Here is a 24,512-nt window from a genome sequence, read left to right on the forward strand (position 1 = left end):
TGAACCCTAGCAAACACACGACAACACTGTTTACTGTTTTCCTGTTTACGATTGAAGAATTGCTATTCAAATAAGCTTTCTAAAAAGTGACTGTTCTTTGCCACCTCGGTGCAAGTTTGGTTTTGATGTCTTCACACTTTCAATATCTGAAGTTTATTCTACAAATACCCGGCGGACGGTTAAATGTTGTTCTACTACTCTACCTGCTTTTGTGACCCCCGCAAACACACGACAACACTGTTGACTGTTTTCCTGTTTACGATTGAAGAATTGCTATTCAAATAAGCTTTCTAAAAAGCAACCGTTCTTTGCCACCTCGGTGCTAGTTTGGTTTTAATTTCTTCACACTTCAAGTTGTTGCACTTGCACTTGCAAGTTTATTCTACAAATACCCGGCGGACGTTTGCATGTTGTTCTACTCCTCTACCTGCATTTGTAAACTCCAACAAACACGCGAACTCTCATTTTACTGTTTTCTTGGTTACAATTGAGGAGTTGATATTCAAAAACGCTTTTTTTCAAAAAGCAATGGTTTTGCCACCCCTGTGCAACTGTTTCAGATCTGGTTCCAACTGAGGAATTGCAATTCAAACATGCTTTTTTAAAAACAACCGTTCTTTACCATCGTTGCTAGCTTGGTGTCTTAACACGTGCATGATCTGAAAGTTTATTCTACAAATATCCGGCGTAGGGTTATGCGTTGTTCTATCACTCTACTTGCGTTTGTAAACCCCAGTAAACACATGACCATATTGTTTCATGTTTGCAATTGAGGAATTGCTATTCAAACACATTTTTTTTATAAAAGCTACCGTTCTTTGTCACATCGGTGATAGTTTGGTTTTGACTTCTTCACACTTCAGTTGCACTTGCACGATCTGAAAGTTTTTTCTACAAATACCCGGCGGACGGTTAAATGTTGTTCTATCACTCTACCTGATTTTGTGAACCCTAGCAAACACACGACCACACTGTGTATTGTTTTCCTGATTACGATTGAAGAATTGCTTTTCAAACAAGCTCTCTAAAAAGCAACCGTTCTTTGCCACATCGGTGCAAGTTTGGTTTTAATGTCTTCACACTTTCAAGATCTGAAGTTTATTCTACAAATACCCGGCGGACGGTTAAATGTTATTCTACTACTCTACCTGCTTTTGTAAACTCCAGCAAACACACGAAAATTCTGTTTACTGTTTTCCTTGCTATAACTGAGGAATTGCTATTCAAACACGCTTTTAAAAAGCAACCGTTCTTTACCACCTCGGCGCTAGTTTGGTTTTAATTTCTTCACACTTCAGTTGCACTTGCACGATCTAAAAGTTTATTCTACAAATACCCGGCGGAAGGTCGAATGTTGTTCTACTACTCTACCTGCTTTTGTAAACTCCAGCAAACACACGAACATATTCTTTGTCAGACAACAGTTTATTCAACAATCAATGTCAAACAAACACACATCATAATGTCCCAGCAATTCACAAGGATATGTGATTGTTGGTCGTTTAAAGACGCTAGACTTCTTTCACAGATTATATACAAATGTAAATCGGTATAGCAGAATAATATGTTTCTTTGTTCAACTGTACAACATCAAAGGCGAGACCGGCACGCAAGAATATACAATTTTTGGCATTTACAATAGAACATGTAAGAACAAGTTTTTGGAACGTCAAACTCAAAGTGCGTCGCTGACTCTGTGAGGTCGCTTATAAACAGTGATTTCTCCACTTACAAGGTCAAACACTTGCAAACAAGACGGGAAAAGTGTCCCTTGTTTTCTTATAAAAAGTAATAGATCAGATAAAGTTACCCATGACATATGAAAAATAGATTTTTTTTCTGTATCGGGCATGTGTATATGATATATACATATGATCATAGTTCTCAAAAAAAATGTCACTGAAGTTTAGTCTAGGAAGCGACCTTCCTCTTTTCGTGCACCTTCATGTGACGTTTCAGGTTTCCAGACTGGGTGAAGCTAAGTCCGCAGGCGTTACACTGGTAAGGCTTCTCGTTGGTGTGTGTACGGATGTGCTTGGTCAGGGTCGAGGCGTCGGCGAAGGCGCGAGGACAGACCGTGCACCGGTACGGCTTCTCTCCGCTGTGGGTCCGAAGGTGCGTGGTGACCGAGGAGCTCTGGGAGAACCCGCGGTTGCAGATCGGGCACTTGTAGGGGCGGTCTCCGGTGTGGATGCGCTGGTGGGCCGTCAGGTTAGCGGCCTGGGTGAAGGTCTTGCCGCAGTCCTTGCACTCGAAAGGTTTCTGGCCGTCGTGGGTGCGGAGGTGAGCGTTCAGGGTGCTGCGACGGGAGTAGACCTTTCCACACTGTCCGCACGGGAACTTGGCTTGGGCTTCCTCCGGCGTGGTTGGAGACAACGACCGATTGGCGTTGGAGACAGGACTGGAAGCCCATGACGTCGGCGTCGCGTCGACGGGGAACTGGACACCGGACAGGAGCTCTACACTGTACGGTAGGGGTGGACTAGACGCCCCATAGGACGGCGAGACAGGGTACGGCGAGCTAACGGGGCTGACGGAGAGCCTTCTGGCCTGCGCCTCTTTAGCTTCCGTCTCTCGGGCGATGTCGCTGGGGAGAGAGGCGAAGCTGAACCCACTGGAGCGGCGTGCCGGCTTGGGGGTGGGATGGATGGCGGGGGTTTCTCCGAGGGTCAGAAGCGCAGAAGCCGCCAAACGACTAGGAGAGCCGACACTATAAGAAAAAGAAAAATTTATATATATTAAGTTGATGAACATATGAACACTGATAGGATACTATTTTCTGATTTCTTAACGGCAATACACAAAAACATATTCACAATCATATTACAGTAAATACTAGTCCACCACTCAACAGCGTCGACACTGGCTGTCTAGGTATACGAATATACGATATTTTATACAAGTCTTAGAGACGGAAAAGGCATTTTACTTTATCCTATGCCAGACAATAAAATTAACACAAAATTTGACAAAGATAGAACATCTCCTTACCAGTGGGTTGGGATCGTGGAGACGTAGAGAGGAGAGAAGACGGGCACGGCGGGCCACGGAGCGTACATCGGGGCGGGGTAGGGGTACATCAGGCCCGCTGCTGTGGTCACCGACATGGTTCTGTAACGTGAAAAAAGGACATAATTTAGTTGGACAGTCTAGCTAGGAAGGAGACACATTTTCACATCGACTGAGGCTGTAAGCGTTGTGTTTATTGCTGGCATTTTGACTGCAGTGGACTCATCGCAAAGTACAAAATAGGTGGAATTTTGACGAAAGGAATTATATATTTTGGCCAGCATATGTGCCAAAACCTTACATAAAAGTAGGCTGTCACAGTACAACAAGAAAATACGAATCGAAATCAGGAAAAACTAAAGATGCTATAGACATACAAGGTGACAAAATTAGACTGCAGGGCAAATAATGCCACACGACCACATATCCGTACATACCTGTAGAATAAGGTAAGCGTGCGATGGGAAACCAAGATCACAGGAGGAAGTCGTAGCGCAGAGTTCTTGTCGTTTCGACTGTAAGCTCGAGAGTGAACTTCTTCAGACTGGTGTCGAGTTTTTGTAATCTATCGGCCTTTGGATATGCAGAGTATCCGCTTGGGTCTGGCTTGTACACGCCGCGCGGTGTTGTTGTAGCACTTGACGATGAATGACGGCGAGGGCTTTGATGTCCTTGTACGGCTTCAGCGCTGTACCTTGTCGGCGCCTTTGAAGTCGCGAAAATCGGCTTCTGACTGACAGGAGAGAGACCATGGCGTCCTCTGATTGGCACCGCGGCAAGAATCTCTTGATTTTACTAATTGGATCAGTGGATGCCGCTCCCTGTGAAGTTTGGAGGTTTCAGCGCGAGTTGTCCCTGAGAAAAAAATGTCAATTACCCAAGCGCGTTGTTCTTATAGTTTTTTAAAACAATAACTTACATCCTTGTATGTTTTAAACGAAATTCTGGCATAAGAGATTCGAAACATCGTGAACTTGTCGGAATAGACATGACTAGACATGACTAGACAACTGGCTTCTTTTCATTGTTTTCCGCATAATCTTGTTAAAGTTTCACGAAACCCACGGTGTTGAAAGGCTTATCCGATAAATCCAGTCTAGCGTACTTAGCAAAGCTTACAATGTTATCGCTCGCCAAGAAATATAACAACACGACAGCGACTATACGTTATCTTATTTGAAGCAAAAAATAATCTTTAATAATTTTTCCACAAACAGCACCCAGAAAATGCTTTTATCACTTTTATTGTATTTTCTTACAATTCTTCAGGTGAAAATCACACGAGTAGCATTTTAAACTACAAGAGTACTTGGAAAAGTTATCAAAAACTTTGAGTTTCAAGACTTTAAACTCTTGATAAAGACGTCCCCTTTGAATCTTAAGACTCTGGACTCTTGACAAAGACGTCATCTTTCTTCTAGCTTCCCACGATGAATATATTCATGAAAGAAACCCTGGGAAAATCTGAAAACGGGTCCCAGTGAAGTGGAAAATGAGATGTGGGAAAATCGGCAGAGTACTTGATTTTTTTATGGGGATCTGTGATGCAAACGACTCTCGCCGGTACGATGACAGGCGGCAGGCCTGTAATCTAACGTGCTGCCCTTCCCCGCTTGTAAGGTTTCCTTTCATAGGCTAATACCGTCCCTTTGATCCAACCGCCGCGCGAAGAATGGTAAAACCAACAGACGTTACCTTGAGTGGTGACGCGATTTTTTTCGCGACGCTACTTCGTAGTCAAAAGCGTGCTAACTCGACAAATTGGAATATCTTGATTGGTCTAAAAGGCGGCGAAGCCGACGGCTTTCTTTTCTTTGTACGAAATTGTAAAGTATATTGTTGTCGGTTCGCGTTTGGTGTTAGATGTTTGAACAATGGAGGTACTAGACAGAAAAATTACAACATCAGACAGACCAATGACATCAGAAAAATCGACTTTGAAAAAGATAGGTTCGTGCACAATTGTGACTTTTTCACAAGCATGAAACCAATATCCTTGATGAAACCACGTACCAAGCTTAAGGAGATTAATGAAACCAAACGGTTTCAACGCTGGCAACGGAGATCTAGAAGTGACTTTTGGCCAAAATCATGGCTTCGGGTTAATCACGAAGGCTAGAAAATAGATTTTAACCTCCTTGGATTAATCCATGTACTCTCCAAGCAGAGGATGGGTTCCGGCAGGTTTTTGACTTGTTTTTAAGCGTTTTTGTCGGCCTTTCTACTTTTTCATCTTTTTTTTTTCTCTATAAACCCATGGGTTTATAGAGAGAAAAAAAATGAAAAAGTAGAAAGGCCGACAAAAACGCCTAAAAACAAGTCAAAAACCTGCCGGAACCCATCCTCTGCTTGGAGAGTATAATCCATGACCATGTCTTTTATCTCCAAGGGAGTTACTTTTCGAAACCTACGCTTCCTTGTTTTCATTTTTCCTGTTCACTCGAGTAAGTTCATGCGTTTTTGCGCAAGATATTAAAAGTATCTATCACTTTGGTTTTCAGAAAAAAATGAATAAAAATGCCTTTTCAGCGATAATTGCAATTGTCTAAATATATCAGACACATATCTGTTCTAAATGTACATGTCATTGCTGTACCAACTATTCAGTATTTTCAGGTAAAAAAAAAAGATCTAAAAAAAATCCCGAAGAAGGATTCAAAGATTGACCCGCCAATGATAAATGATAAATAGTACATTTTAATTTCTCGCGGTGTCTTTGATGCGTCGCTATCGACAATACTCACTGGCCGGATATGAAGCCATTACTTTTGACGTCAAAATCAGGGCTCTTTGAACTCTAACGTAAAACATAGTTACATACCCGACAAATGTTATGATATGACATATACCTTCTTGTTTTTTTTGTTTTTTTCCCTGTTCACGCAAGAAAGTTCATGCGTTTTTATGCAAGATAAAGTATCTGCTATTTTGGTTTTGAAGAAATAGATTAATGAAAACACCTTTTTAGCGATAATTGTCTTATCTATCAGATACGCATATGTTCTAAATGTACATATATCAGCTGTACCAACTTATCAGTAATTTTAGGTAAAAAAGATTAAAAAATCCCGAAAAAGGATTCAAAGTTTGTCCCGCCAATGATAAATAATACATTCTAACTTCTCGCGGTCTCTTTGATGCGTCGCTAGCGACCATACTCAGTAGCCGAATATGTGAAGCCATTATTTTTGACGTCAAAATCTTTGAATTCTAACGTAAAACATAGTACCATACCCGACAAATGTTATGATGCGTTCATCTTTAATGTCAATAGACAGAATATTACAATATCAGACGGACCAATGGCATCAGAAAAATTGCCTTTAAACAAAGCTGAGTCATGAAACCAATATCCTTGAAGAAACCAAACCGAGGAGGTTAATGAAACCAAAGGGATTTATACAATGTTGCTGGCAACGGAGATTTTGATCAGAATCATGGCTTCGGATTAATCAAGGAGGCTAGAAAATAGACTTTAACCTCCTTGCAGTAATCCATGACCAATTTCGGTGTCTTTTTTGTCCAACCTCCATGGTCCAAGCAAGGAGGTTTTATGTAGATAAAACCTCCTTGGTCCAAGTGAGTTACTTTTCGAAACATACGCCTCCCTGTTTTCTTTTTTTCCTGTTCACTCGAGTAATTCCATGCGTTTGTACCCAAGATAAACTTTGGTTTTGGCAACAAACTAAATCAAAAGCTGCTTTTCAGCGACAATTGTCTAATCTATATAAAACCTCATCTATAAGACACATATCTGTTGTAAATGTTCATATATTTGCTGTACCAACTTGTCAGTATTTCCAGGTAAAAAAAATATTAAAAAATCCCGAAGAAGGATTCAAACATTTACCCGCCAACGATGAATAATACATTGTAACTTCTAGCGGTATCTTTGATGCGTCACTAACGACAATGCCCATATGTACCAAATATGTGCAGCCATTACTTTTGATGTCTAGATCAAGGCTAGCTCTTTAAACTCTAACGCAAAACATAGCTACATACCGGAGAAATATTATGAAATGTTCATCTTTAATGTCAATATACCGTGAAAAAAATTACAAAATCAGACGGACCAATGGCATCAGACAATTTGTCTTTAAACAAAGTTGAGTTAGTGCGCAATTACTAGTATGACTTTTTGTTGAAGCCAATACCCTTGATAAAACCCAGGAGGTTAATGAAACCAAATGCAAACTGATGATACAAGGTTGCTTGTAACGGAATCAAGAAATCAAAATCATGGCTTCACTTTCAAACTTTATTGTTCTACAAACTAAATACGTACTCTTTGACTATGTTGACTATATATTGTTCAATTCTTGTGCTCCCAAATACAACGGATCAAACTTGGCGCCTGTTATAAAGCGTTTAGAATTATCTAAAACGTAAAGACAGTCACATAATATAAACATAATATCGACAGCATAAAGAATTACATAAGATTGCTGTTTTCCTAATCGGCCTTGATAAACCAGACTTCATTGTGCCTATGCAGAGGTGTGAAGGGACTGTCGTAACCAGCTGTATAGTAGAATTCCTTGTGGTAGTTGATTGTAGCGTTGTCCAGACTTTCGGCCAGAGCTGCGGCGTTCTTGGTCCAGTCTGTGTCGCTAGCGTATCCACCGAAAGATCTGCAAAAGACAAGGGGAAAAATTAGAGTACTTTCGATCTAGAATCTAAGAAAGGAATGGAAAATATTTTACCGTTGCAGCACTAAACATTGTACGACCTCTGAAATAGACGAGAATTGGACACGGTCACGGCAAAATTAGCCTGGATGCCAGACCCCCAATCTCTATGATATCTATCATGTACAGTTACTCAAGCAACTGGATATGATTTTGGAAACGCTCAGACGTTTCAAGTAGCATCCACTACTTTTCGTATAGCAAGATCGAAGATGATTTCGGCAGTCTTGCTCAGAGTCACTGACGAAAAGTAGTGGGTGCTACTTGAAACGTCTGACCGTTTCTTAAATCATATCCAGTTGAAAAATCATATCCATCGACGTATCTATCATTATGTAGATTTGTAAAGAATGGGGGTCTGGCACACAGGCTACAACAAAATGGGCAAACTGTATACGTACGTAGCCGGGTTAGCTAGCATATAATTGTCTAATTCATTGGTTTGTTTGTTTGTTTGTTTGTTTGTTTGTTTGAGCCTTTGCATTAAGGTCATAAGGGAAGAGGTAAGGGTCAGATACAATATAACAGAGATACACAGTCATTTGAGTCCTAATAACTCTATCATTATATATCATTACATATTTATGGTACAACAATATACAATTGCTGCAACATACAACATACAGTAGGGCGAAAGCTGGTTCATGGTCCGTGTCCGTTCGTTTTGTTCATTTCCGTTACTTTAAGAGTCTCTTAAAGGAAGTCAGATTCGGAGCCGTACGGGTGTCTGACGGTAGGCTGTTCCGGACATTTGGTCAGCGGTAGGCTACCGATCTTCTTTGTATTATACAGAAATGTGGTGTTTTTAGAAAAAAAGAACTAGAAAATGGATATAACCCTTACTTTACAAAAGCTGTCATTCCTGCAAGAGGGTTGGTGAAAACGTTGGGGTCGGAAGGTTCAGGTGGGCTGGTCTGATCGGCGAACGGCACGAAGAAAGACACGGTGAAGTTGGTCTTACAGAACGGGCCCTGTCCTGGTAGTACCTTCGTAGTCACGGGCGCTGTCATCGGGATCTTAACCTCTGTTGGGAAAAAAGGAGGAAGAAATAAGGGCAGGAAGTCTTTGTCATGTTAACAACTTGCAACAGGTTGTGTCATTTATTTTCAGCGCTCATAATTGCTGCAGTTCACAGTGATATCGCTAGATGGGGCGATTGTGTCTTGCGGTTCATATATTTGTCGGTAGGGGTGCCTCGATAGAAAATCTATATGAACTGCATGTTTATCAAAACGTCTTCCTCTCTTTGTTTTAAAGATTTTAGAGAAGCACTAAGTCAGAAATTGCTCCTTTTTCTTACTGATTTCTTTAAAACCTCCTTACTACTGGTATCACAGCTGGACCAACTTTGTCCCGCAGTTCACATGGACTGCGCTTGGTGGTAGATACGATCCAAATTTTTGACATTTACACTCTTCTTTGAGATAAATCAAGACCATCTATCCAGGCATTCTCGACTTATCGTGTCCACACACGGACACACTCATCCCGAAAACATACCCTTCTTGGGGAAAATAGAAATAGATCCAGTGTTTTCATTGGTCAGGTTGACTGATTAGATCACAAGATAAAGTAAAGAGGTACTCACGGCCCTTGTTGGAGCCTGAGATGTAGTTGAAGAGTCTCTGGAATCCCGTCCTGGAGGCCTCGTCATAGCTCATACCGGAAATGGTGGTGCTGCTCCACTTAGCTGCGTCATACTGGCGTTCTTCATAATCCTGAACAGAGGAAGAAATATTTACTTTTATAAATCGTTTTCGTTTCGTCCCACAATATTAAAGCGTTCCGATGCCATAGCCTCCACCAGGCCTTCCCACGGGGGTATGGATCGTAGAAATGGACAAAATTGAGAATAAATGGCCAAAAAAGTCAGTCCACGGGGAGGTTAACATTCGCCTGGAAATAAAATCCTATGTTGGCCAAAAGTCCCCTGGCAAGTATTCTCTCTATAGCCGGCATAGTTAATACCCAGGCTTTCACAGAAATTGTGATTCATTAGTCAATCAAATAAGTAAACAAAAATAAGGATAGCAAGAAATGACTGCTTCTGAATTTATAGCAATTGTGAAAATACTGTATTCATCAAATATACCCCACATGCAGGATTCAACTATCTGTTGTACCCCCTTTTGCACTGCCAAGTTGGAGATTACCGTTTTCGCTCCATCTACATGTACACAGGTTGTGCAAAAGTTGTCAAGGTTTCGTCTGCGGTACCTGAATACAGCCATTGTGTACGTGTACAGGGTTTTAGGTAACTTTTCATCTTACAGATGTCGTTATTGTATGTACAGATGCGTACCTTTGTAGTCTTGACTGTGGTGTATTTGGGACACTCCAGTTTGTTACAGAAAGCCGGCGGCCATGTCTGTGTGGGTAGAACAGGACTGGTGACAGCGAGGCTGGCCAGGGTTGTCAGGACGATCAGCGTCAACATTGTGTGTATCTGTTTCTGTGGGAAGATGTTAGGTTTGAATCATTTGTACACTGTTGATCTATCTCTATGCTCTCAATGTACAACACTATGCAATACCCCGTCACAAATAAGAAATTCAGCTTGGCCGACGTGTTGGCGAGCTTCAAATGTGCATTTTCGGCCGAAAAACGGACGACGTCCTGTCGATAACGCGGGATTCGGGCGATTTTTAGAAATCAAAGTTGATCCAAATATTGGCCTTTTACCAGGTTAGTCTATTCAGACTTCGTCCATGTCCAAGAGCTGGCACCACCCCATGGGGGATTTTTAGTTTTTATTGTTCGACGGACGTCACCCGAGATTTTCATTGGAAAATACGGTCGGCGCTCGGGCGATTTTGAAATTTGGCGAGCTTCGGGCGATCTACAAAGTCGGCCGACGCTCGCATAAATTGTGACGCCGGCTTAATAAAGGTCAAACCCAAGCAATACAAGGGCCCGAAAATCGGATTTGAAAGTCAATTTATTTAGTCATATCTATACATGATAACTTCAAATAACACTATCACAATGTATAGCGACTTCCATCATACAAAAATATGACGTCTTTGTGATGTGAGAACTCACTGAAAAACGTCGCGCCAGGGTTTTTGTAGGCTTGCGAAACTAAGGGTCATCGTACAGCACGTTTTTGCGCAGTTTTGAAATGCTTAAAGAATGAAGTTATTACGCAAAATGGGCTAAACAATGTTAGTAAATGTCACTACCATAAAGATTTCAGCATTTTTTTATTTCCACATTTTGGGCCCTAATATTGCTTTGGTAGCCTTTAAATGTTTGCAACGCTATTCAAAGCGCGCGTGTATCTCAATGGACCCGCGGCAAGTTGGCGACCTCGGTGCGACCGAGAGATTTGACAGAGCGCTCAATGAATTTCATCGATAAAAAGGAATTATCATATAGTTACGCTTTGTTTATTTGCTGTCTTTTTAGTCACACTTGTACGCGTTTTGCATGATATCCACATTATAAAAGACAAGGGTACCACAAATCCAATTTAGGTCGAAGCGAAGTCGCCAACGTGCCGCAGTGTTCTAAAATCCGAACACGTGGCTATCCCTTATCAATGAGCGGATTTTGCGGCGCCACCACTACACGTGTTTGATCCCGTTGGAAAGACAAACAGACATATAAGTGTGTGACCTCGATCCGACCACCGTCGTGAAAACGTGATGTGCCAGAAGACTTAGATGTGTACTTAGGAGGGACAGTACGTACATACTAGTTGGGGACAAATTAGATGTGTACTTAGGGATAGTACGTTCATAGTATGGGACAAATCATGGAGGGCCACTTAGAGGGAGGGGAAAATGCTACATAACCTAAACCGCAATGGAACATTGGCAAGAAGAATGACACTGACGGTACAAAATTCAAGAAACTTTTAGCCTGAAATGAAGGTAACACCAAACCCGATAATTGATTTAGTCCGATGTCAAATATACCCATTCTGATCCTGTACCCAAGAAATTTCGTTCAGAACCTTCCTGGCCACAAATATGTTATGCTATCATTTGTGGGCCATGGGATGAGTTGTTTTCTGCACTATAATTTCCTGTGAATTTTACGTACTCTAAGTGAATATTTCACACAAAAGTGAAATGTAAGTACTTCATTATCTCAGAGAAAGCTCTGTATGCTTTTGATGCAATGTCACAACCTTTTACCATATATTTACACGACATGTTAGCGTACATTGTCGCGCAGGGTCGCAAGCATGTATTAATCTGCTTTTAAGAAACGCCCGCCATAGGTGACTAGAGTACACGGTATTATCTCAGAGAAAGCTCTCTATGCTTTTGATGCAATGTCACAACCTTTTACCAGATATGTTAGCGTACATTGTCGCGCATGGTTACAAGTATGGCTTCATCTGCATAAACGCCCGCCAAAGGCAACTAGAGTACACGGTATTATCTCAGAGAAAGCTCCGGATGCTGCCCCTTGATGCAATGTCATAACCTTTTCATGCAAAGTAGATTTAGTATTGTGAAAAAAACACGTAATCTCCAAACAAATCTTTCGGTGGCAAAGACTGTATACAACTGGTGAAAGTAGTTTTATTCGACGCTGAGGCATATTTAACTCCTTTTGCCAGTTGTATACGGTCTTTACCACCAAAAGATTTTTTAAGAAACACGGATTTTATTTTAGTTTATATTAGAATTGCAAAGGTACAATACACGTGGGACACAGGCAGCTATTGCTGGTGTCTTGACCCACACATAAAGCAAAACATATATTGCACAGACTACAAGTCACAAGCAAAGCAATTGTGTTTTCCTTTATATAACTAAGATGATTTAAACATACATCTATATGGATAAACCAAAGCAAGGGAGACGTTTATATGTGATACAACTGTTTTGTCACAATATAGAGTGGACTTACCAAAATCTCTGACCGTTCCTTCAGCTTTCTTCACGACGAATGACGTTACCTTACCACACGTAATTCTTGCGTAACATCTCAAACTTGTGACAAATGCAAACAGAGAATCTTGTGTAACGCAAACAAACGCAAACAGAAGCCTTGTGTAACGCAAACGCAGCCAAACGCTAATGATCGAATTATTTTCAACAGATTCGATGAATTTAAAACTTTCCGCTTACCATTTTCGTCCAGATTTATCAGATATCATTACATGTTTGCTACCAGAAACATGGTAGGGATACTATCTTTTATATTCATATTTTTCATTGTAAAATAGTCATTGTCAGCTAGGTATCTGTTAAAACACTTCGGCACAAATGACAATCTCTTTGTCTTAGACTCGCTAATTACCAAATATTTCCATAACAACAAACGCCTTTATTCATGTTTTATAGATTTTAGAAAAGCATTTGACACAGTTTGGAGGGAAGGGCTCCGTTTCAAATTGCTAAATTCAGGAATAGGAGGGAATTTCTATAAGTTAATCAAATGTTTATATAGTAAACCTGAAACTTGTGTAAAAACAAAATCTGGTCTGACACCACCATTTGTGACCGACAAGGGTGTCCGTCAGGGTTGCAACATGAGCCCCACCCTTTTTAATTTATTTATTAATGATTTAGTTAAAGAGTTAGATAACTTAGAGTGTATGCCACCAACTTTATATAATCTTTATGTTTCATGCTTATTGTATGCAGATGATGTTGTTATATTTTCAGAATCAGACAAAGGTCTGCAATCTGCAATTAACAGACTAAGTGACTTTTGTAGCAAATGGAAGCTCCAAGTAAATATGAAGAAAACAAAAGTAATCATATTTAACAAGGCAGGTCGTTCTTTTCCAAAGCAAAAGTTCTACTTTGAAAATAACACAATAGACAATGTCCCCTCCTATTGCTATTTAGGCCTAACCCTCACATCATCAGGTAGCTTCACTCTAGCCAAAAAGCAGCTGTCACTTAAGGCACGTAAAACCATTTATAGCTTCAAATCTATCATTCGTTCATCAGTCTTACCACGCGGCCTTCTAAAGATATTTGATACCTGCATAAAACCGATCCTTCTGTACGGATGCCAAATCTGGGGGACAGAACAACTACATGATGCGTCGCCTATTGAAAACGTACACAACCAATTCTGCAAAAATGTTCTTGGTGTTTTTAGAAATAGTAGCAATGTAGCATGTAGAGCAGATTTAGGTAGATTCCCATTAGATATAGATATATGTATATATATAGTTAAATTCTGGTTACGTCTGGTTCAAATCGATAGATCTACACACACCCTCCAAGCGGACGCACTCCATCTACAGCAAAGTCTTCCGACGAATACCCGTAGACGAACATTGTTACAACGTGTTAAAGACATATTAGATTACAATGGATATTCCTATTTGTGGCACTCCGGTAATACACATTGTAAACCTGAACATGTCGGAAAAGCGCTGAGAAGGAGATTAACAGATATATATATACAATCATTTTTTCATACCTTGGTAAACGACAGCGGTAAGTTAAGATTCTATGCAAAATGTAAAACCATGTACAATTTAGAGAGTTATCTTGATCTTGCAGATTTTGATCTACGCTCAGCCATTAGCAAAATTAGAGTTAGTGCTCATCCTCTTGAAATAGAGAGAGGCCGATATAGAAAATTACCTATATACGAAAGACTTTGTAAGTATTGCAATACAAATGCCGTGGAAGACGAAATACACTTTATTTCAAACTGTTCATTTCATGATAATGCACGAAATGAGTTGTCTATTCAGACCACTAAAATCTATCCGAATTTCCCTAAGCTTACAGACAAAGAAAAGACTATTCTTCTTTTAACTACCAAAAACCCACAAATTATAGAAAAGGTGGGACATTACGTCTTCCATTGCTTACAAAAGAGAAGTCAAACCCTTCCCTAGTTATAGACAATTACATTTGTATAATTTAGATAAGCAGCTTTTATACCTATTTTGTACACTGTTCTTTTATGTATGTTATTTGCATTTAGCCTTCGGGCATGAATTTGCAATAAACTTATTATTATTTGTTAACTCACTTCTTGCGATATAAAACTGAGATGCGGAATACAGTATTTGCAACTCTTGTTTAACTCTATCTGTTCTTGATAAGTTAGGGGTCCGATTCTGATGATAAAGTATACAATATTATGTAACTCTTGTGTAACTCTATCTGTCCTTGTTAATTTAGGGGTCCTATTCTGATGACAAAGTATGCAGTATTATGTAACTCTTGTGTAACTCTTGTGTAACTCTATCTGTCCTTGATAAGTTAGGGGTCCGAGTCTGATGATAAAGTACACAGTATTATGTAACTCTTGTGTAACTCTTGTCAAGGATAGTAATGTCCTTGCTCTTGTGTAACTCTATCTGTCCTTGATAATTTAGGGGTCCGATTCTGGTGATAAACGTTGTATAATTCCAAAGTCCACTTGGTCACGCGAAATAACCAAACACCAACACTTGTCCAACCTAATTAGATAAAAGAATCCCGTGTGCTTTCTTAGCCTCCATAGCAGACTCTCTGGCCCTTTTTGTGGGGCTTTTTTTGATGACTTATAGTTTTGTACTGGGTCGTTTGTGCAGCAAGCTAAGCCCGTAACCGGGCTGCACAAACGACCCAGTACAAAAGAATTCATCAACAAAAACTGTATCATAAGTCCCCCAAAAAGGCCCAGACAGCCTGCTATAGAGACTAGTGCTTTCTCGCGACTATGTATACTATGTTAACACCTGCTTACCAACAGCAGCAGGTCTATTGATTTTGGTATTGAAAAGTCTCGGCTTTGCGGGATTTTATGATTATTGACCCGATTATTGTAAAATCATTTGGATTTAGTAAAAAAAAATCATTGATAAGATTAGGGTCGGATATATAACTGGTGCGCTCCAAAGTCCACCTCATCAGGAGAAATAACTAAAACACCAATACTTGTCAAACCTAGATACGTGTAGATGAAATACTCCCGTGTGATTTCTCGTGACCATCGATGTATGTTAATACCTGCTTACCAACAACAGCAGATCAATTGATTTTGTTATTGAAAAGTCCGGGCTTTTTGCAGGATTTTATAAGCTAATTATTGTAAAATGCTGACCCATCATGTTCGATATGGGTCGGATAGGTAAATGATGCGTTCTTAAGGCCACCTAATCATTGCCAAGCGAAATAACTTATCATCAATACTTGTCCAACCTATAGATAGATGAAATAATCCCGTGTGCTTTCTCGTGACGATCGATGTAATATAGGTTAATACCTGCCTATCAACATCAGATCTATTGACTTTGCTCTAGTTAGAAGTCTAAGCTTTTGAAGGATTTTATAGCCCGATTACTACAGAATACGGGACATTGAATAGATAATCAGCCCAACTTACATGCATCTTTTAACCTTCTCCCTGCTGCCTAACTCCGTAAACAATACAAATTCGTTTCGACCTCGGCACTTTATTCGGTGGTTATACGAACGACCATGCCTTATCACACCGTATAGACCTCAGGGCGGGTCATTAACCCTATATTGAAATGATGAAAGGTCCTACAATCACAATAGTGTGATTTATTGTGATTGTTAAAATGTATACTATCTCTTAAGTGCCGGCCGGCCGGCTGCCTCTACTAGTTCACCCAAGAAAGTTTGGTCTCACACATTCACATGCGAATGCGTCTTTATTACAACCAAGCAAGAATACAATTCTCAAGGAGTTGTTGTCGTCTTAGTCTGACTTTATGAGCCATACTTCATTGTGCCTGAATACCGGTTGGAAGACGCTGTTGTATTCGGCTGCGTAGTAGAAGTTCTTGTGGTAGCTGATTGTAGCGTTGTCCAGAGCACCAGCCAAGGTGGCGGCGTTCTCTGCCCAGTCGTCACCAAAGGCGTACCCACTGAAATGCCTGGGCAAGAAAAAGAAGGAAAATATACGAAGATGCATACTTTTCACACATTGTGTCGGCAATATATATATTTTAGCCTTCTTGTTTGATTTGTCAAAATTTGTGGCAATGTAACGCTTCATGTATACAAATAAGAGCTATCTACCACTAAAAAATCATGACAATAGCACGTCCAGAACACGAGATATCAAAACTAGAATTTCCGATGCAGTGCCATTTAAGGTCACTAGAGGTCTCAAAATCTAATCATTTTAAGGTGTTATCAATACCTACCTACATATTAAATATCAAAACAATTAACTCAAGCATTCTTGAGTTTTCACACACAGACAGGCATCAGGCACACACACACACACACACACACACACACACACACACACACACACACACACACACACACATTTTCGGATAGGACGTTAAATGGATAAGGGGACCTTCACGGTATGAGCGGATCATATAAACCTGTCCGGATATGCAGCTTGTACTCTTCAGTACAAACCTGGTGCGTTACGCCTTGAGGCGGTTTACCGGGTATGCAATACAAACAAACAAACATATCCACACACACACACACACACACACACACACACACACACACACACACACACACGAAAACATAACCTTCTTGGCGAAGGTAATAAAGATTGACTCCTACCTCACATAGGCAGTCATCTTTGGAAAAGGGTTCAGATAAACAAGAGGATCGGAGGGCTGAAGTGGACTGGTCTGGTCAGCACGTGGAACGATCAAAGACACCGTGAAGTTACTAGAAGAGGAGTTCTGTCCTGGTGTCACCATCGTCACCACGGGCTCTGTCATTGGAATGTTAGCTCCTGTTAAAACAACGAGTAGCAATAAGGCCAGGGTGGGGTTGATAGTTGGTATAACGGTTATAGTATTTGGCCTAGGTGTCCTAACCTCCGATGCAGACTCCTCCCGGCTGTTTTCTTTTTCAAGTTACAGTTTTTATACTATTCCTTACTCCTATACGTAATAGTATAAAAACTGTAACTTTAAAAAAAACAGCCGGGAGGAGTCTGCATCGGAGGCTATAGGTGTCCTGGGTTCGAATTGTCTGAAATGTAAACAATGAAAGGCACTTGATATGACATTCCCCCCTTCACCCACCCAGGTGTAAAAATGGGTAATTGACTTCGGCTGGGGATGTAAACGGCGGCGGAAAGAGATGGTTGGCCTTGCCTCTCAATACCGTGCCCAAGACACAGTGGATGACAACCCACTGTCCCTACGGCCTCAAAAAGGCTATGGGACTACCTTTACCTTTTGACAAACTTGCGTGAACTGAAGATCTTGGATTAAGCATCCAACTTAATGTGGTATATTTCTTGATTTAATCACCTTATCTCAAGAAAAAAGTGAGAGAAGTTTGGGGAAATTCTGGATTTAGGAAATCCAGAGAATTAATTGTAGGAGAGGCGAATCGGACCCCGTATCCTTCCGATTTGTTGCATATAGATAAAATCACCCAGATTCATAGCGTAGTGTTTAGTCTAAGTTATACAGAACTCCTTGGTGTTATTATAAGCAAAGGCGTATAGATATCTCAATGCAAAGTCTTGATGTTTAGTATGGCTACAATGACCCGTTACAATTGTTGTGGAATATAGTTTGTTTAATTGATCGATCGATCAATCTATATTGATTGATAGATTTATCGATTGATTGATTCACTAAAAAACGCAAAGGGACTTACGTTCCTTGTTGGCCCCGGAGATGTACTGTATAAGTTTTCCATAGCCTGTGCGCATGCCTGAACCGTACCAGGTAAGGTAGGCACTGGAACTGACCCACTCAGCTGGTTCATACAAGCGTTCTTGATAATCCTAGATATAAAAAGAAATTGAATTTAAGCTGGCCACCTCAAAATCATCTTATATTGATAACAGTAATGGTAACTTTTCTCACGTGGAAAATATCTATATTCTACATGTATAATTTTAATTTGACGATGTTCTGGATTTGCAGTTTGAGCTTTAGGTTCTTTTTAAGTATTCATTTCAAATGTGCTGCCTTTTAATACTTGTATTTCAGCACTGCATGCACTTAATGCATTTTACATTCAACTGCTCTGTTCGAGAATGTGTTACAAATTCTAAACGAGATATCAAAACTGGAAGTCCTGCTGCAGTACCATGAAAAGCAGTCAGGGGGCCACGATCAAGTGTTTTTCTTTTGTACACCAACAAACATATCAAATATCACAAAGACAAAATTCACGAGTTCTCGAGTTATATGGTGGGTCTTCACACACACACACACGCACACAAACACACACACACACACACACACACACACACACACACACACACACACACACACACACAAACAACAACATACAAACACACACACACATAATCGAAATCATAACTAGCCTCTATAGCAGGCTATGTGGGCCTTTTTTAGGTATTTGCTGATGACTCCTTTTTGTACTGGGTCGTTTGTGCAGAGAGTCCGTAACCATATACCGGGCCTATCAGTAAAACGTATATTATAAGCTCAAACAATTTGGCTCGCCCCTGAGGGGTCGCCAAAAAGGCCCAGAGAGCCTGCTATGGTATGGAGGCATTTCTTCTCGGCGAAGGTATGACTACTAAACTACTCAAAACCCTGTACGTACGGGAGTGGATGTGACTACGTGGTATCGGGGACAGTTCAGACTGTGACAGAAAGTTGTCGGCCATGTCACACGGGCGGGGCTAGCAGCGACAAGGCTGGCCACAGTAGTCAGGATAAACAGACTCAACATCTTGGAGACTCTGTGAATGCGGAAAGATAAGCCAGTTATCGCTGGCGCCGCCTGGGAGGCCTCCAAAGGAGACTATTTCTTGCCGCAGATCCTACGGGGCCGGCTGAAGATTCTAGCCGGCTGATACGATTTTGTCCCCGTAGAAATCTGCTTTGAGATTTAAGCAAACCGGTAATCCTCGCCGTTTACCTGGTAAAGCCCCCCTCTCACTGTACCCGCGGCACGCTGGCGGTGTCGCTGCGTCCTAAACTGGATTTGTGTTACCCTTGACTTTATAATGGGAATATCATTCAAAGCGTATGACCGAAAAGACAACAAAACACTCAAAGCTTAAAAATATTCGTTTTTTTTTGTCGATGAAATTCGTTGAGTGATTTGTCAATTCGATCGACCGCAGCGACGCCGACAACGTGCCGCGAGTCCAGTGGGAGGGGGGCTTTAAGGTTACTACGAGTTATCACCGTTGGTGTAACAGTGTCACAAAAAATTAAAGCAAAAAATGTGAAAATAGAATGTTATCCACCACTATGTAGAAAGTACTTACCAAATGTGTTGGTTGATCCTTATTAAGCTGAAGATGACACTTAACAATTCCTGCACGACTCGTTTAGACGATCACTTGCGTGACACGAACGCAGCCAAATGTACACACAAAAATGTACATCTTATCTCTGACCTCAACCCGCCGATTGTCCGAAAACGTGCTTGACCACTGTCTATACAACATGCTTGATTATGTGAACCAGCCATTTTTGCAACGAGACAAGCTTGTACCCAGACGGCAAGGTAGAGAAATATGAAAAAAAATTCTACTAGAATATTATGGAATTTTGAAGAAGAAAATTGCGAAAATTGTTGATTTGACGAAATGGATTACACTATGATTCCACTCACTCCTAGCATCTTTTGAGACTGTCCCTAAGATATCTTAACATAATAAGTAACTGAAATAAGTAGTGATTATTGCTTATTTAACCTACTTAGATAACAGTACCTACGTGCGTGCGTTCTTCTGATGATGTGCGTTATCTGTGAACGACCTTTGCATCTGTTGACTTGGAATTTTTATCAATCATTTATCATTTATCAATCTATTGTGGTTGTCAGTTCTGTATTTAGCCCTCATGCGTCAAAAGAGGCACTGCCTAGCCAGAACTACACTGAGCACCTGACTGAAGCCGATTGACCGGCCGAAGATGTCGACCGTCTTTCGAGACGCGAAGAGCCGACGGAAGGGTTGTCAATATGTATTATACACGGTACCATCTCAAAGGCACCGGAACAAATTTTGTGTTGCCTTGACTAACTCACTAAATTTATAAAAAAAACTTTTGTCTCACAGGCGTACGCGTATTGATAGAATATATATTTATTATGAATAAATGAGCTATACAATAGGCGTTCAATTGTTGTTGTTGTCTTAATCTGACATTATGAAATGCAACGCAAATGTTAAACTTTTGGGGTTTTGTAGCATTGACTAGCTTATTAAAAAGGGTTTGGTCTCACGCATTCACATGTGGATATAATACATCTTTATTATGAACAAATGAACATACAATAGGATTTGTTGTTGTTCTCTTAATCTGAGTTATGAAATGTAAGGCAAATGTTAAACTTTTGGGTTTGGGTAGCCTTGACTAGCTTACTGAAAAAAAACTTGGTCTCACGCATTCACATGTGGATATAATACATCTTTATTATGAACAAATGAAAATACAATAGGACTTGTTGTCTTCTCAGTCTGACTTTAGGAACCAGACTTCGTTGTGCCTGTTTGTCGGTGTGAAAGGACCGTCGTAACCGGCTGTGTAGTAGAAATCCTTGTGGTAGCTTATTGTAGCGTTGTCCAGAGATTTGGCCAGGGCGGCAGCATTCTCAACCCAGTCGTTGTCTCTAGCGAACCCACTGAAATGCCTGCGCCAAAAAAGGGGGGAAATTACAACGTGCTTGCAATTGTGTCGATATTGTTTTATCCTTTATCCTGAAATTACGAATTTGTTTTTATCAAACAGAAATAAACAAATATAGAGATGGCGGTACACTCAGACGTATATTAGCGCCAAGTCAAACTTATATTAGCGCCGCCACGAAAACAATCAAATTAAGATGTAATGATGCATAAACTGACAAATAAATGTATGCAATCTTAGGGGCAAATTTTACTTTCTGTGAGCGCAAGTCCTAACACACCTTCCTTAGTAAAGTCCTTACACACCTTACCTTCTGTTAAGACACAAACAAAAATTTGAATCGTTGTGTTTCAAACAGGTGAAAAACGTCCACTTTGGATAATACTTACTTTACTTTTGGGGTAATGAAATGCCGAGTTCGTCACACTATATAGCTATCTTACAATTGTGGATATGTATCGAAAAACTACATGTATACAAAATTATGATTTGGCCCGGCCCTACCTCACAAAAGCAGTCATTTGTGGCAGAGTGTTGGTGAAAACGTCGGGATCGGAGGGTTCGGGTGGGCTGGTCTGGTCAGCATACGGCACGAAGAAAGACACGGTGACGTCCATAGAAGACCCCTGTCCGGGTGTCACCTTATTCAGCACAGGTACTGTCATCGGGATCTTAGCCTCTGAGGAACGAACGTGAAAACAATAAGGGCAGGGTCGGTAAATACTTTTTGAACAGTGAACAACAGCGCTCATAGTGATAAGCATGCATTAAGGTAAGGTAAAGCAGTCACCCTCAATTGAGGTGAAGCATAATGCTTTTTCAAGTAGCTAGTGGTAGTGCAATGCGGCTTCGCTACGGCTCGCGTTTTTGGCCAAGCACACCTGGTCACCCCTACTCTTCTCGATAACTATCATGGTTGGGTTCTTTTACGTGCATAGGTTTGACGTTTGATGCTTATGACCGAAGCTGCAACTTAAGTTTATCTTAAGTCATTTCTATGGGATATTTCTTGAAGTTCTGATATTCTCTCAACAAATCAAAGAAGTGATCTAAGTTTGGGACAATTTTGGATTCAGGAAATCCACGGAATTCCTTGAAATATTACTAGTGGTGAATTGAAGAGACCTGTTCTTCCAATTCATTGTTGATATTCATTTTGACACATGTACACGTTTCGTCTTTTACCTTTAGCACACTGAAGTAGCCGTTTGGTACCAAGTTTCCTATTGGCTACAGAGTTAGGCAGCAGGGGGAAGGTTTATCCAAGGAGATTATAGTCAAGCCTAACCAAAATATCGCAAACATGAGGGGACTTACGGTCCTCGTTGGCCCCGGAGATGTACTGGAAGAGTTTCCGGAAACCTTCGCTCACGGCTGAACTGTACTCGGAGCCGGAGATAGTGACACTGGTCCACTTAGCCGGCTCGTACAAGCGTTCTTCATAATCCTAGAAAGAAAGAAAGTAAAAGATTGCAGTCTTAAAATGATTATAGTGCATGTAATACAATAACTGGTGTTACGCGCTTTGTGTTTGTAATAGTTCGGCAGAGTTCTAAGTTTGGTGGAGTGTTTATTTCAAACGTACGGACCTTTAAATTTGTATTCTATCATTGAATGAATGGGTGGCGAATTTCAAACGAGATATCAAAGCTGGAAGTCCTACTGCAGTACCACGGAACGCCCCCAGGGTCCATAAGGACACATTTACGACTTCTGGAGTTATGGCGTTCACAAGCACACCCAGACAGACAGACAGACACACACACACACACACACTCACACACACACAGAGAGACACAAATACACACACACACACACACACACACACACATACACACACACACACACACACACACACACACACACACACACACACAAACACAAACACACACACACGAAAGCATAACCTTTTCTGCGAAGGTGATAAACCAAACTTGGACGTACGGCAGTGGACGTAACCACGGAGTATCTGGGACAGTCCTGTCCATGGCAGAAAGTTGGCGGCCATGTCCGGGCGGGACTAGCGGCTACAAGGCCGGCCACAGTTGTCAGGATAAACAGACTCAACATTTTGGAGACTCTGGGGCTGTGGGAAAATATTGCAAATTTATAATCTCATAGTTTATACGGTTAAGTTTCTCAAAAACCAAGATAAAAGAAATTAAAGTTGAAGCAAAGAAACAAGTTCCACAAAGGCTCAAATGCGTTGCTGACCACTGCGGTTTAAAGGTATAATTCTGTCTACCACAATGTAGAAAGTACTCACCAAATGTGTTGGTTGATCCTCTAGCTTCTTTCACGACGGATGATACCGTAGAATACCTGGGCGATACTTTTATAGAAGAATGACTTGTATAACACTTGTATAACACGGACGCAACCAAACGTAAACATCCTGTGACCTCCACCCCCGACGACCGTCTAGAAAACGTGCTTGATGACAATTGTCAACATGCGTAACCATCTCATGAACCAGCAGTTTTTGAAGACTATGTAGTTTTTTGGCGCCATGACGCCAAAATTAGAAATACTCTTAGGAATAAATATTATCGTGAAGGACATTTTCAACCACTTTTCAGCATATCTTAATTTTTGTTTCATAGTTCTTGACGGTTATTTTCATTTGTGAACTGTGGTGCAAAAACAAGCTGCACAAGTCTGTGACACCAGCAAACTTGTACCAAGACAGCAATGGAATTTGAAAATAAAATCTACCAAATTATGCCATGGAGAACGATAAGGAAAAAATGCTGAAATTGTTGGTTTCAAAAATAAAAATTGCATGATTATACCACCCCATTTCCACGATCATTCTTGGTTTCTCCCTTAGATTAGGTAACTTAAGTAATCAAACTTTACTGCTTGTTTGACCTACTTAGATAACAGTATATATAATACATGCACGTGTCTTTCCTCGTGATGATGTGTGCGCTACCTGTGCTCAACCTTTGCTTTAGATATAAATCTGTTGAATGAGTCTTGGAGAGAACAATCGCAGATGGCAGAAAAAAACAGTACACTACCATCATAATGCCGCTTAAGGTCTCATTCGTGAGGTTTTTTTCGCCCCATAGGCTTACATGTTATAAACGTGTTTTACATGGGCGTGTTCGTAATGAAGCTATAGGAAATGCACCAATGTTATTCGTTCCATGTTGAGAACATTTAACCTAGATCATGTAAAAAAATTGCCAGCAATTTCACTGCATGTAATCTCTTTTTATAGCAATTACAAACTGCACTTAGCTACACCCCCAAAAAGGCACTTTCCAGCTGTAAGCGCACGACCGCATCACTCAAAATGCAGGGCT

The 24,512-nt window shown here is 40.7% G+C and overlaps 4 protein-coding genes across 5 annotated transcripts; all 4 read right to left on the reverse strand.

Moving 5' to 3' along the window:
- Positions 1 to 1,406: 1,406 nt before the first annotated feature.
- Positions 1,407 to 3,580, reverse strand: LOC136423226 (protein glass-like). Its single transcript, XM_066411313.1, has 3 exons — positions 3,447 to 3,580; positions 2,992 to 3,111; positions 1,407 to 2,710 (listed from the first exon to the last, which is right to left on the reverse strand). The coding sequence occupies exons 2-3, from the start codon at positions 3,105 to 3,107 to the stop codon at positions 1,912 to 1,914; spliced, it is 915 nt and encodes a 304-aa protein (XP_066267410.1). The 5' UTR covers positions 3,108 to 3,111; positions 3,447 to 3,580; the 3' UTR covers positions 1,407 to 1,911.
- A 3,676-nt stretch (positions 3,581 to 7,256) lies between these two features.
- LOC136423005 (heme-binding protein 2-like) lies at positions 7,257 to 12,670 on the reverse strand. The gene is made up of 5 exons (XM_066410983.1): positions 12,567 to 12,670; positions 10,003 to 10,152; positions 9,289 to 9,418; positions 8,544 to 8,724; positions 7,257 to 7,643 (listed from the first exon to the last, which is right to left on the reverse strand). Exons 2-5 carry the CDS (start codon positions 10,135 to 10,137, stop codon positions 7,466 to 7,468), a joined length of 624 nt encoding a protein of 207 aa, XP_066267080.1. The 5' UTR covers positions 10,138 to 10,152; positions 12,567 to 12,670; the 3' UTR covers positions 7,257 to 7,465.
- A 3,607-nt stretch (positions 12,671 to 16,277) lies between these two features.
- Positions 16,278 to 19,237, reverse strand: LOC136423678 (heme-binding protein 2-like). Its single transcript, XM_066411950.1, has 4 exons — positions 19,160 to 19,237; positions 18,236 to 18,365; positions 17,177 to 17,354; positions 16,278 to 16,521 (listed from the first exon to the last, which is right to left on the reverse strand). The coding sequence occupies exons 2-4, from the start codon at positions 18,288 to 18,290 to the stop codon at positions 16,344 to 16,346; spliced, it is 411 nt and encodes a 136-aa protein (XP_066268047.1). The 5' UTR covers positions 18,291 to 18,365; positions 19,160 to 19,237; the 3' UTR covers positions 16,278 to 16,343.
- Positions 19,238 to 20,810: 1,573 nt separating this feature from the next.
- LOC136423192 (heme-binding protein 2-like) lies at positions 20,811 to 24,066 on the reverse strand. 2 transcript variants are annotated; one of them, XM_066411263.1, is made up of 5 exons: positions 23,468 to 24,066; positions 23,146 to 23,281; positions 22,519 to 22,648; positions 21,706 to 21,880; positions 20,811 to 21,205 (listed from the first exon to the last, which is right to left on the reverse strand). In XM_066411263.1, exons 2-5 carry the CDS (start codon positions 23,269 to 23,271, stop codon positions 21,028 to 21,030), a joined length of 609 nt encoding a protein of 202 aa, XP_066267360.1. In that variant the 5' UTR covers positions 23,272 to 23,281; positions 23,468 to 24,066; the 3' UTR covers positions 20,811 to 21,027. The 2 variants fall into 2 exon arrangements, with proteins under 2 accessions (XP_066267360.1, XP_066267359.1); XM_066411262.1 differs by having other exon boundaries at positions 23,146 to 23,287; positions 23,468 to 24,065.
- Between the last annotated feature and the right edge of the window lie 446 nt (positions 24,067 to 24,512).

The sequence above is a fragment of the Branchiostoma lanceolatum genome, chromosome 17 (genome assembly GCF_035083965.1).
Source record: "Branchiostoma lanceolatum isolate klBraLanc5 chromosome 17, klBraLanc5.hap2, whole genome shotgun sequence".
Lineage (NCBI taxonomy): Eukaryota > Metazoa > Chordata > Leptocardii > Amphioxiformes > Branchiostomatidae > Branchiostoma > Branchiostoma lanceolatum.